The sequence below is a fragment of the Mya arenaria genome, chromosome 12 (genome assembly GCF_026914265.1).
Source record: "Mya arenaria isolate MELC-2E11 chromosome 12, ASM2691426v1".
In the NCBI taxonomy this organism is placed as follows: Eukaryota; Metazoa; Mollusca; class Bivalvia; order Myida; family Myidae; genus Mya; species Mya arenaria.
The window spans coordinates 2,217,688-2,232,487 of record NC_069133.1 but is presented as its reverse complement, the minus strand read 5'-3'; the positions used below and the strand labels follow the sequence as shown (position 1 = coordinate 2,232,487).

Genomic DNA, 14,800 nt, shown 5'->3' with positions numbered 1-14,800 from the left:
AAGTGATGAGTCAGCTGTTGGTAAATCTGGAGGATCATGATCTGTACTTTCAAGGTTAGACTGTGAGCAGAAGAAGGCGTTAAGGAAGGAAGCTTTAGCTTCGTTTGTGTTTGTTTCCATGCCGTTTTCAATCAGTGTAGGGATACTTGATGACTTATGTTTGTTGGTGAGCTGTTTTGCCATTTTGAACCATATTTTTGCTGTTATATTGTCTGTGTTTATTTTCTCAATCGTCTTTTTTTATGGTAGTCTGCCTTAGATTTTCGAATTAAGGATGTTGTTTCGTTTCGGATTTTTCTGAATTGAGACCAAGATTCTTCTTCGTGTGTTGCCTTAGCCCGTTGGTGCATTTTACGACGTTGTTTGATTTTTTTCTAATGTCATTGTTCATCCAGGGAACATCGTTTGGTGAATATTGACTACTCTGTTTGGTATACTATCTGATGCTGCTGATATGATTGTCTTAGATATATTGTCAGCAATCCTGTCAAGGTCGTTGTCGATTAGAAAGAATTCCAGTCAGTCGAACGGAGATGACTTCGATATTTAGAAAAAAATCACCTTTCTCATAAAGCCAGATATGTCTGTTGAAACATGACTGCGATGGTTTGGTAAATCTGAAAACAGTCACAATGGGAGCGAACAAGATCTGGGATGAAAGGGTCGGCAACAAAACTAGAAAGAACATGGTGGCGATGTTTCACGAACATGAGATCAATGAGAGCATTTGATTGCTCAGTAAAGTGGGTAGGGTAATCGATGATCTGCTCGGCATTGTAGGAAGCAATCAGCCTGCTCATCTTGTTTGTTTATGTTAAAATCACCAGCCACAAGTATATTATCATAATGACCATTGAAGGCCCCGTCTAGACTTTGTTCCATGTTAAGCCATTGGGTATTGTTTGAGTTTGAGTTTGGGGGACGGTATATTCCACCAATGAGAAGTTTACGTCGGTTAACATGAAGTTCGACCCAAAGCGCCTCAAGTCCGTTCACATGTAGCTCTGTTCGTTCAGATGCGCTGATTCCATCACGAACATATATGGCGACGCCTCCGCCGACTCGATCATGTCCATCACAACGAAATGGCGAGCTGAAGTAATGAATATGCAAGTCATCATTTGAAGTGGTCTGATTAAGCCATGTTTCTGTGAAGAGTTGGTTGATTACGCGATTAATCAAAAGGTCCTACAGATATTTTATGAAATGAAAAAAGAAATGTTTCTAGGGTAAGATATAGAAAATATCATGTAGTGTTAACACATCGCTTAATACAATGATCCAAATAATTTATCTTTTGCAGATAACAATATGAGTGTGTCATAGAAAATCGTGTAAGACGATTAAACATTGACTGACTACTTACTTTAAGTTTATGAGCATACGCGGAGCCGCCGTTTATGTTTTATGTGTGTTAAAGAAGTTTTGAAAATGGTTTGAACAAACTTAATTATAGGTTGTTGTAATACGTCATTCGCTACGCTCACTCCGTCCATTCTTAGTCATTGATATTTTACTTCAGGTCATCAAACTTTTACGTAAACATTAAAACCCCAGAAACAAAACGAACTTGTCAAATTAAGCCAATCTGCTACGCAGTCATCTCCCCTAACAAACATACCATGATATTTCAGCTATACAAACTTGTTTTCAAATGTTTTTCTTCATTCGTTTATGCATAGTTTTATAACATTTCAATTATGCAATGTGCATTGAGGTTGAAATACAAAGACTCTTTAAAATTCAAAGATAATCTACAATCTTTATTTATGTATCACGGGATATCTTTCATTTGTCATGTGATTCGCATGGTTTTCTTTGAGGTGGATTTTGGTATTAAGCTGGTTCTTGTAAGCTTCTTACCACCTGATCGCGTTTAAGCTGATATCTACGCATAACCCATCCAGACATTTCAAGATGTATTTACCATATTGCCTATTTACCATATCGCCTGCTATTGTTCGTAAGAGAGATGTTTTATTTATCCACACTAGGCTTAATGCTAAGAATGATGAAAACTGCGACACCTATGACAGAGGCTTTATCATGGAGTCGAAACTGTCGAAGAGTCCGCCCCATCCGTACATGAAAATGAATCCCTGGGCTTTCTCGGCTTGCAGTATCGATGCCATGTGTGCTTTCTACGACCAGTGAGTACAATATTTATACTCCATCTTCAGGGGCAAATTACACCAATTCGGAAGTGACAACTCAGTGTTACATGTGGGGGTTTCCCACTACGGTTAGCAAATATCAATGAACTAAAGCATGCTTATACAATCTAAGACCATTGGCTACTTTCCTTATGTATAGGTTTTTAAGTAAAATGGATTGAAATTTATAAAACAACGTTCTGAACATGCTGGATTCACTTAATCTACTAGTTTGTTTTTACATTTTAACGCATTGTTTGTACTCCTTCACCGGATGTAACCACTATATACAAAGTGGCTACGTTAAACCATTTTTGTTTTTCTCGTAAGATACGTATCTTTTTTTAACTTTCTGTGTTTAATGCTTACTGCACAAGTGGAACTTTCTGCCCATAAACGGTATTAGGGGTCGTGAAACACTAGAACGCTAGTATTGTTTTCACGTGGAAATTGGTCTGTTGATTGTATAGATAATTTATACAAAGCTATGTAGTGATCTCTTACCTCGATCGATAGGTTCGCTGTGCTTATTCTACAAATAATTAGCCGTAATGCCATATCACAACTTGGTTCCATTTCCACCAACGTTTTGATATTGAGTGGTTTTAAAGTTGTCTTTACAATGTCAGTAAAACCTGTTATCGATTCATATTGTAAAGTCAAGTCGATTCCCATTGGCTCGAACTCCCAAGGACCAGCGAAAATACCTCGAGCATCGAAATATTCGAGCCAAGCGGGATTTTTTACCTTCATTATACAGAAATCGGCCCTTTACTGTTCGCGCCAATAGAAATTCGAACCAAGCGAGGTTGAGCCAACGAGGTTCGACTGTACAAAGATTTATGTTAGTCGAGAGTTATTCGAAAGTATGTTAGGTTTTCAGTATTGAGTTTAAAGTCTCGAACTAAAAGTCTCAAACACAAATAATGAATACAGTCATTGTCTCCAAATCTTTGTCTTTCACATAACGACGGAAAATGTATGCTATCAAAGAAGTGTTTATTCATACACTTGCATTGAAAAATAGTGAAATGTTGCATCTTCTGATCTGTTTGTGTGTAATATTATCACGCAACTTAAAACTTTATATTTATTTATTTTTATTTTTTTTTATTTTTTTTATTTTTTTTATTATTATTATTATTTTGATATAAAACTATTCCATTTTTACTCTGATATTCTTATTTACAGATATTCGAGTTGTTTTGACCAAGATGGCTTCACCCAAGCCGAATGGGAGAGTTTCGAGAACACTATACAGCCAGGGGACTATTACACGAAGGACGAGCAATGCAAGTTTGCTTTTGGAGTCGGAAGTGTATTCTGTGGGGACGAGGTGAGTTACTCTCATTGGCCAATGTAAACTTTGTGTTTTTAAACGATTGGGTAAAAAGTAATATCAACTCTCTCTAGTTTGCTCGACGTTGAACCCGGAGCACTCATGGTGTTGTTACTTTATAATTTGTTCTGTTTGTTAGGACTACCCGGAGCACATGTGTACAGAAGGCATCAAATGCACGTACTTTGACAACACCTGCACGTGCTCAGTCCGTGTGTACGAGTACACTCCTTGTGGTGATCAAAACGAGGTAGCTATAGAAATGCTCTTCTCATTCCTAGTCAATGAAGCATATATCCGTCGTATCGGAGTTTTACATAGAGCACCGAAAACTAACCAGGACATCGCAACCAGGGTCAGGGATAGGGCCTAGAGTGATATCTTGTATATCACCGTGTTTCTTCAAGTTTTTTTATATCTGGATTTAACTAGGAATTGAAGTCACATCTATCTCCTGTCACGTTTGGAATTTAAAAGGACTGGCTACCAGATGACACAATTGCAAGAACAAATAATGACAAAATGTACATAAAATTAATATCCCTGTGTACAACTCATTGAATCTTACTTACTTTTACCACATACTTATCACATCGCTAACGACACATGTATCTTTCGCAGTTTTTGTGTATTTTTCTTATTCGAAATTTAGCGGGTTTGTATACAATGCAAATACAAGTACATTTAAAAAAAACTCGGTATATGTATCTATACTAATAACGTGACTTTCACATGCTAAATTTACACATTATAAACTGGGAAACCGTTATTCGTTGGGCAATGATTTTCACTGAGGCGGGATGGTGTAAGAAACGGGGCAAAGTAGTTCACTATTTAGGGAATGTTGTTAGGAACGGTGCAAAGTTGTTCACTGAGAGGGGGGGGGGGGGTGAGGAACTTTGCAAAATAGTTCACGGAGGGACGAGGCTGTTGTACGGAACTTGGCATAATAGTTCACTGGGGGGGGGGGGTGGAGACTGTAAGGAACTTGGCAAAATTGTTCACTGAGGGTAAGGCTGTAAGGGACTTGGCAAAATAGTTCGCTGAGGGGGAGGTTGTGTGGAACTTAGCAAAATAGTTCACTGAGGGGGAGGCTGTATGAAACTTGGCAAAATTGTTCACTGAGGGGGGATACTGTAAGGAACTTGGCAACATAGTTCATTAAGGAAGGAGGCTATTAGGAGATTGGCAAAATCGTTCACTGATGGAAGAGGCTGTAAGGAACTTCGCAAAATAGTTCACTGAGGGGGGAGGCTGTATGGAACTTGGCAAAATTGTTCACTGAAAGGGAGGCTGTATGGAACTTGGCAAGTTAGTTCACTGAGGGGGGAGACTGAAAGGAACTTGGCAAAATAGTTTACTGAGGGGATGGCTGTATGAAAATTGGTAAAATAGTTCACTCAGGGAGGAAGTTGAAAGAAACTTTTCAAAGTAGTTCTCTGAGTGGAGAGGCTGTATGGACATTGGCAAAATAGTTCACTGAGGGGTTTGGGCTGTATGGAATGGGATAAAGTTGACTACTGAGAGGGAAACTCGTAAGGAACAGGGCAAATGGTTGCCAGAGGGGGAGGTTGGAAGGAACTGGGAAAATTGGTTCACTGATGGAGAGGCTGCAAGGAACGGGTGCGAGAAGGTGCGCTGAGGGGTAGAGCGTTGTGTCCTTTGTTTTTCACACATTTCCTTTCTGTTAAGTTATCTTCCTTTCAACGTAACAGTCAATCAAGTACTGTATTTTCTGAGAAATGTATTGTTCTGTTTAATCGATTGTTTTGGATATAGAATGCAATTGAAGCAGAGAACACGTTTATTTCTATGTCGAGTTGAGTAGAAAATGAATGGTTATGTTCTATGTAATTCTAGGTTTGCCTGAAGGGGAAGTGTAAGAACCCAGGTATCGTATTTTGCTATTTTGAAAGACTAATACTTATGGAAGTCAGCGACCGTTCCAATGCTTCTGAAACAGTTTTTTCTTTAAATTTCGATTTAATAAATACAAGCTTTAAAATATGTGTTATTCAATACTGAAATTGTCAATTATCTGGTCTTCGTGCCAGCTTTGCACTTGCAATTCATGTCAATGGACAGTCTTAACCATATCAATAATGTTATTCTCATTCTTTATAAATAGTTTGTGCTTCTTTAGACTACACTTCTAATCGGACCTTCTTTTTGCGTTTCGTCAGATGCTGGAACTACTGGTGAAGTTTGCGATGAGTACCGATGTGACGACCCGAACGCTGTGTGTATAAACGGAACGTGTGTTTGCCGGGAAGGCTATTACAGGAATGGCACCGTCTGTATACCAGGTTAGCTTATAAAATACTCCATTCGGAACACCTCGGCCTTTTTCTATCGAAACTAACCTCGGATGTATGCCGGTTTGTCAGTAGAAGTAGAAAATAAAATTTTGAAAAATATTATTTATTAAATGTAGTGTTTTAACGTGTACTTGTACACTTACGTTTACATTCATTGCCAGTGAAGTGTTTTATTGCAAACATAATTAAGAATCCCTAGAGTAAAGGTATTTGATTTAATTTTACTTAATACAAATTATTACGCGATCTACTTACTTAAAGAGTAGAGAGTTTTTACATTGTAAACCGTCCATAAACATCCGAGGTTGTTTTCGAACGAAAATGGCCGAAGTGTCCCGAATAAAAATACTCGAGTGGAATCGATTTGACCCCCTTGTAATTCAGGGTGAGGAATCACGTGACCTACATAGGTCACCACGGGTCACAACCATTGTAAACAAACAAGTAAGTAAAGTTAATATCTAGATAACTTTTTTGACAGAAAACATATGAAAATATTTCTTAGCATATAAAAGACTCTGCTATGTTATGTTTCTACACATGTGAAACATTTTAGATTTGCTTGTATTTTAATGATGCAAACCTTGTCCAACGTTTCAGCGTTGCATCGTTCTTCAAAATTCAGTCAAGTTGAAATTTTGGCCAAGAATTGAATCATTCGTGTGTCCTTTAAAACATTCATTGTAAGACTGTCGAGATAAATTTAAAATTAAGTGTATTTAATACAATATAAGAATAAAGTTGTTGTCTTTTTGAAATCATAACTGCCGTAGTTTTTTACTTTATTGCATATAGAAAATTTAAGCAGTCCATTTCAATATTAATACAAGTTGCAACGAACAACTTGTAACAAACTTGAAGAAATGGCCATGCAAGACATACGCATGCCGAAGAATGTCAGTTTAATGTTATACTCAACTAAACTCAACTTTATTCAGTACATAAAGGCCTCACGCCCAAAATACATACTATAATATACACATCATTAATTACAATACAGTGGTGTCATTGCTTAATACATATTGTATACAAATTTCAATCCGCCATTTTTAACAAGTAGAAAGTAAATATTGCCACTTGTCTAATAACAAAACTATTATCTGACTGTAGGAGTCTGATAAAGGCATGTAGGTCAGATCGACACGTGTACCAGCTAAATAAAAACTGATTTCTTACAGTAGAGCACCTCGGGCATATGAAAAACGCATGAAATTCATCTTCTTATAAAAGCCTGTTCTCGTTGATTAAGCAGGACACACATATTCTGTCATTTCTTTCTATGTTAAGATGCCGGCCAATTTCGATATTTATCCGGTTATAAGGGATAATGTATTTATATCAATTTCCTTCCAATAATAGAATTATGTGGAAAATGTACCCAAAATCCCTTCCGAAAGATAACTACGCGTGTGTGGGGGATTGGGGAACTTGTGTGTGCGTTTATATGCATGAAATACCCCCCTCTCAAGACAGGGGTAAAGTTCATCACATTTAGAGTTCAATAGTCATAAGTAGCGATACCCGATTCCGGGGAGGGTTCATAAAGAAAAGGCCTTAAACTTGAGCTTTATTCATTTAAATGCCTAGTGTATGGCGGGCATCTTAATCTCAAGCTTACCAGCCTCTGTTGTATGACCATGATGTCATTACATTGATAGCTTAAGATAGGCCTTGAACCTTTATGTTGTTATATCAACAGACATTACAACCGGAAATGGTCCCTGCAGCGACAGCAGCCAATGCGCAGACCCGAATGCGGAATGCACAGGAACGCCGTCGGAGTGTCGTTGTAAAACGGGATTCGGGCTGCGAAACGGAAAGTGTGAACCACGTGAGTAATCATTATATTTTCCCACATACATGTTTGGTTTCGATTGACGATAAATTCCCGTATATTGGAACACCTTGTATTCTTATACCTATTACTTTTGAGGAACTAAATATAAAATAAAGGCACTGTCTTTCATGTCTGATTAACTTCGGAAACGGACTCCACATTATCCTAAGGGTCCAAAAAGCGTAACAGAATATTTCGGACCAAGAAGTCGATTACAAACGGTTTTTTATATTGATTTTTCTAACAGGAGCCATAACCTGTCTACCCTGGCAATAACATAATTATGCGGCTCTTGTTGTGTGTCTTGTAATTCCTCTGATTTATGATTTTCTTGCCCTAAATAAGTCATCAGTAGTTTTATGGCTGCTTGGCTTGTCCCTGTAGTTTCCATAGCAATATTAATTTTCCCATTGAAATGTATCAGTGATTTTTTTAAAAATATTCTTTGAAGATGGTTAAAACAATTTATAAAAGATTACCGCTATCCAAAGAATTATGCTTGCATGTAACAAAATGATATTAAATACAATAATCATCAAATTATAAAGAAAATAACGTCAACTACAGGACCAAGCCCAGTTTCCTAATTAGCTGAGATTTATATCAAGTTATCAAGATACCCTAACCATCAGCCTCAGGACAATGAAGATGGGGGCTTTTGATTACACATTTCTGGGAAAGTATGCATAACGCCCCTTATTGAACATTATAAACTTAGTGAACATATCTTATTTTTGAAATTATTTAAGATAACCCGTACTTTTCATCAAATATTATCACATGATTAAATCAATTGTTACAAACATATAAAAAAAAACACGAATCATGTTTTCATTCTCCAAAATTTATATCCATTGTTGTTTTTTACATGCTTTTATATACAAATATCCATTATTTCAATCTTACTTCATTAACCGAGCGTTCAACACAAACATGATATTTTGCACATGTCCCCTTTCCACAATTTAAACATGGTTACACCTGATTTTTATCAGGTATGTAATTTAAAGTTAATTGAACATTTTGTAGGTTTTAATTGACTTATTCTATGATTTCCAACTTTTAAAAACGCAGTCAATTTTGGTCTTTTGACTGATATAATTTACAATTTAAATAAAATATATTTTCCAATTAAATAAATATTTATTCAAGACACATAAATGAAGAAAGTACATACCTTGTAAATCGCCAAAAAGAGGGTTATATTGATGATAGTGCGCTAAATAAAGCACTTGGATAGGCTTAACATTATCAAAGAGAATAGCAATATATTCAAAAAAACACAAAGTATATATATTATTTTTTTTAGACAATTTTCTTGCTTATTTTCATACACAAAGAGAATACCAATATATACTCCAAAATGAAACCGTACAAGATGTGTATCAATTATTTTTTTAGACCAACTTCTTGCTTATTTTCATATTTTGGTTTTGAAAAGGAAAGTTTTTATTACATCCAGTTTAGAAGAAAATCATGTTTTCCACTTCTTGCTCATTGTTACTTAGATTGCTACGTTGGGCCGTATTTACAGAGCGTCTCATTGGACAAATTCAACTAATGGAGATAAGATTTTTTACTGAGTTCAAACTATTCACTCAGAGGCTTTGTAGAGTCCCTGATCTTTGAACTTGTTTTTATCCATATTTACTTGCCAATATATTCATTGCAGTAAGTTGCCTCGGTGACGATTGTGTCAATGTCAACGAATGCAGGGGAAGTGAGCCGAGTGTTAAATGCATTAACAACACGTGCACGTGTGCCGAAGGCTATGACGCGAACAAGTTTGGGGAGTGTATCTTACGTGAGTTTCCAACTGGCAATCGTAAATTCGTTTCTATTCTGCTGCAATATTTATCAGCCACAACAGCTTTGCATGTTCAAATTATAGTGTGATGAATCATCCCTAACTAAACAAAGTGAATTGAGGTATGATTGTGTTTAACATCTTACTCTCCTTTACAAGTAGGGTTTAACGTATTCCTGGAATTATTCAATTCGTGCGTACTCTATAAAAATATTGCTAGACTGTTAAAATAACTTTCAAATTGTGACTGTTAAGGTTTGTTTACCTGTATGGAAGATTTTAAAACAAAATATGAAAAAAATAAAAATAAATATATCACAATTTCAAAGTACCTGCCGTAGTTTTTAATGGTATTGCATATTTAAACATTAAGCACTCCATTTTGATATTAACATGAGTTCAACGAAGACATAAGTTTTAATGGCGACCAACTAACCAAACGTAAGAAAATAGTAAAGTCAGACATAAGCATGATATTAAAACATGGCACCCTCTTATCATTCAGAACTCCTCGGCCATTTTCCATAGAAAGCAACCTCGGATGTATATGGACGGTTTACAATGTCAGAAATGTATATAGTTTAACTAGTCTTCAAGTAGATCGCGTAGTATTTTTTTTATTTAGAATTTAAAATTGGTGACTTAACTGTTGGGAATCTTAATTGTTTATTCAATTAATCACTTCATTGGCCATCAATTTAAACTCAGTTATTCAAAATTCACGTTAAATCACTACTATTAATCAATGCGATTATTTCAAATTTTAATACTTCAAGTGACATGCCTGTATCCATCTGAGTTTGTTTTCGATGGAAAATGGCCAAGGAGTTCCGAATGCTGAATTAATATGTATATGTATCTCGAGTAAGTTATTTCTACGCGGCAAATGATATATGAGAATGAATGGTGCGAAAGTGATGGGTAAGAAGGGAAAATCTTCGGTTATAAAGTATTCCTGGAATTGCCCTTACTTTAAACAGGCAGCATGAAGCTGATTCCGTTGTACAGCTCCAACATAAAAAATGTCTTGCTTCAGAGATTCCCGTGGGGTCAGAATGCAATACTACCGTCGAATGTGAGGATCCAAACGCTTTCTGCGACACCAGCACTCACCCTGACACCTGCGCCTGCATTGTTGGTTTTGTATTAATCGAAGGAATTTGCGCACCCGGTATGTCGGCTTGATCAAGTGGATTTTTATTTCGTTTCCTTCTTTATCTTTAAGGTCAGCGATTGGTCAGCAGTATTCCCATATCTCTAATTCTTCAGCACCTTAGTACGACCAGAAATTATCGCTTTGTTGAGTAGGTCGCAACGCAAGGAAAGAAAACAATGCGGGACCGTATTACACCCAAAACAATCAAGTCCGAAAACAATGTATATACTATTTTTAGCGTTTGACTCGTTGTGGTTACCCTTAAAAGTACAGTCGATAATGTTTTAGGAACAAAAATCAGTTTTCTCGGTAATGCATAAAAAAAGAGTAATTTTATCATTAATTTACACTATGATTACGAAATTGAAGAGAAAAAATACAATTTAATATACATGTTTACAAACATAATAAATGTATAAGTGGGGTGCTAAACCACGTCGGTAAAATATTATTTTAGAAAACTTACGGCTAATCCATTAGGCCACATGGATTATTACACGAGTGAGTGGATATTTGACTCTTTAATAATACATTGATAACATCTTGTGATAATGTCAAGCAACCAATCACGCAACAATGAAATCTATGAATGCCGTTAGTAACGTTTATCACATGATTAAATCAATTGTTACAAACACATACAAAAACACGAATCATGTTTGAATTCTCCAAAATCTATATCCATTGTTGGTTATTTTACATTCTTTAATGTACAAATATCCACCATTATTTCAATCATACTTCATTAACCGAACATCCAACACAAACTTCATATTTCGCATATGTCCATTTTCCACAATTTAAACATGGTAAAACCTGATTTATATTAGGTATGTAATTTTACAGTTATTTGAATATTTTGTAGGTTTTAATTGACATGGTCTACCAACTTTTACAAACGTACAGTCGCTTTTTGTTTTTTGACTGATATAATTTGTTATTTACAAAAACTATTTCCACTTAAATAATTATTTACTTAAGAAAAAACATGAATGCAGAAAGTGCATATACCTTGTAAATCGTGAAATGAGGGTTAAATTGATTGTAGGGCGCTTAATAAAGCACATCAAGAGAATACCAATTTATACTCCAAATTAACCCATAAAAGATATGTATCAATTAATTATTGAGACCAAGTTCTTGCTTATTTCCATACTTTGGTCGTGAAAAGGATAGTTTTCATTACATCCAGTTAAGAAGAAAATCATGTTTTCCACTTCTTGCTAATTGTTACTAAGATTGGTACGTTGGGCCGTATTTACAAAGCGTCTTATTGGAAAAAATCAACTAATGGAAATAAGCTTTTTTATGTTCTTATTTGAAAGAAACCTAACAATGTACATCCACCAAAACTATTCAAATAAGGAAGGAAATGGTCTAAGAAACAGTTGCATATTAATAAATTTGATGAAACGTAGGGGGGATTTTAAATAACCTTTGTAAACAATTTGAGATTTTTTCACTGAGTTCAAACTATTCACTTAGAGGCTTTGTATAGTCCCTGATCTTCAAACTTTGTTTTTATCCAACATTTACTTGCCAATATATTCATTGCAGAAGGTTGCCTCGGTGACAGTTGTAACAATGTCAACGAATGCAGGGGAAGTGAGCCGAGTGTTCAATGCATTAACAACACGTGCACTTGTGCCGAAGGCTATGACGCGAACAAGTTTGGGGAGTGTATCTTACGTGAGTTTCCAAATGGCAATCGTAAATTCGTTGCTATTTCTGCTGCAATATTTAACAGTCACAACAGCTATGCATGTTCAGATTGTAGTGTAATGAATCATCCCTAACTAAACCAAGTGAATTGGGGATATGATTGTGCCTAACATCTTACTCTCCTTTACAAGTAGGGTTTAACGTATTCCTGGAATTATTCTTAAGTACTTTTCGTGTGAACTCTAAAGCATTCATTGTTAGACTGTAAAATTACCTTTCAAATTGTGACTGTTAAAGTTTGTTTACTTGTATGGAAAATCTTCAAACAAAATATGAAAATTATTTTATGTTTTTTAAATATCACAATTTCAAAGTATCTACCGTAGTTTTTAATGGTATTGCATATTTGAACATAACGCACTCCATTTTGAAATTAACATGAGTTCAACGAAGACATAATAAACAAACGTAAAACAATAGTAAAGTCAGCCATAAGCATGATATTAAAACATGGCAGCCTCTTATCATTCAGAACTCCTAGGTCATTTTCCATAGAAAGCAACCTCGGATGTATATGGACGGTTTACAATGTCAGAAATGTATATAGTTTAACTAGTTTGCAAGTAGATCGCGTAGTATTTTTAATTTAGAATTTAAAATTGGTGACTTAACTGTTGGAAATCTTAATTGTTTATGCAATTAATCACTACATTGGCCATCAATTTAAACTCAGTAATTCAAAAACACGTTAAATCACTACTATTAATCAATGCGATTATTTCAAATTTTAATACTTCAAGTGACGTACCTGTATCCATCTGAGTTTGTTTTCGACGGAAAATTGCCAAGGGGTTCCGAATGTTGAATTAATATGTATATGTATCTCGAGTAAGTTATTTCTACGCGGCAAATGATATATGAGAATGTATGGTGCGAAAGTGATGGGTAAGAAGGGAAAATCTTCGGATATAAAGTATTCCTGGAATTGCCCTTACTTTAAACAGGCAGCATGAAGCTGATTCCGTTGTACAGCTCCAAAATAAAAAATGTCTTGCTTCAGAGATTCCCGTGGGGTCAGAATGCAATACTACCGTCGAATGTGAGGATCCAAACGCTTTCTGCGACACCAGCACTCACCCTGACACCTGCGCCTGCATTGTTGGTTTTGTATTAATCGAAGGAATTTGCGCACCCGGTATGTCGGCTTGATCAAGTGGATTTTTATTTCGTTTCCTTCTTTATCTTTAAGGTCAGCGATTGGTCAGCAGTATTCCCATATCTCTAATTCTTCAGCACCTTAGTACGACCAGAAATTATCGCTTTGTTGAGTAGGTCGCAACGCAAGGAAAGAAAACAATGCGGGACCGTATTACACCCAAAACAATCAAGTCCGAAAACAATGTATATACTATTTTTAGCGTTTAACTCGTTGTGGTTACCCTTAAAAGTACAGTCGATAATGTTTTAGGAACAAAAATCAGTTTTCCCGGTAATGCATAAAAAAGAGTAATTTTATCATTAATTTACACTATGATTACGAAATTGCAGGGAAAAAATACAATTTAATATACATGTTTACAAACATAATAAATGTATAAGTGGGGTGCTTAACCACGTCGGTAAAATATTATTTTAGAAAACTTACGGCTAATCCATTAGGCCACATGGATTATTACACCAGTGAGTGGATATTTGACTCTTTAATAATACATTGATAACATCTTGTGATAATGTCAAGCAACCAATCATGCAACAATGAAATCTATGAATGCCGTTAGTAACGTTTATCACATGATGAAATCAATTGTTACAAACACATAAAAAACACGAATCATGTTTGAATTCTCCAAAATCTATATCCATTGTTGGTTATTTTACATTCTTTAATGTACAAATATCCACCATTATTTCAATCATACTTCATTAACCGAATATCCAACACAAACTTCATATTTCGCATATGTCCATTTTCCACAATTTAAACATGGTAAAACCTGATTTATATTAGGTATGTAATTTTACAGTTATTTGAATATTTTGTAGGTTTTAATTGACATGGTCTATGATCACCAACTTTTACAAACGTACAGTCGCTTTTTGTTTTTTGACTGATATAATTTGTTATTTACAAAAACTATTTCCACTTAAATAATTATTTACTTAAGAAAAAACATGAATGCAGAAAGTGCATATACCTTGTAAATCGTGAAATGAGGGTTAAATTGATTGTAGGGCGCTTAATAAAGCACATCAAGAGAATACCAATTTATACTCCAAAATAACCCATAAAAGATATGTATCAATTAATTATTGAGACCAAGTTCTTGCTTATTTCCATACTTTGGTCGTGAAAAGGATAGTTTTCATTACATCCAGTTAAGAAGAAAATCATGTTTTCCACTTCTTGCTAATTGTTACTAAGATTGGTACGTTGGGCCGTATTTACAAAGCGTCTTATTGGAAAAATTCAACTAATGGAAATAAGCTTTTTATGTTCTTATTTGAAAGAAACCTAACAATGTACATCC

General features: G+C 35.3%; 1 protein-coding gene across 1 annotated transcript in view; it reads left to right on the top strand.

Moving 5' to 3' along the window:
• The first annotated feature begins 632 nt into the window (after positions 1-632).
• The window catches only part of LOC128211638 (multiple epidermal growth factor-like domains protein 6), a 67,627-nt gene continuing 53,459 nt past the window's right edge, over positions 633-14,800 (top strand). Inside the window, exons 1-10 of the mRNA XM_052916632.1 lie at positions 633-697; positions 1,995-2,150; positions 3,345-3,489; positions 3,632-3,847; positions 5,006-5,125; positions 5,353-5,383; positions 5,676-5,798; positions 7,510-7,641; positions 9,320-9,451; positions 12,168-12,299. Coding sequence (XP_052772592.1) covers positions 633-697; positions 1,995-2,150; positions 3,345-3,489; positions 3,632-3,847; positions 5,006-5,125; positions 5,353-5,383; positions 5,676-5,798; positions 7,510-7,641; positions 9,320-9,451; positions 12,168-12,299 — 1,252 coding nt within the window. The remainder of the gene's footprint in view (positions 698-1,994; positions 2,151-3,344; positions 3,490-3,631; positions 3,848-5,005; positions 5,126-5,352; positions 5,384-5,675; positions 5,799-7,509; positions 7,642-9,319; positions 9,452-12,167; positions 12,300-14,800) is intronic.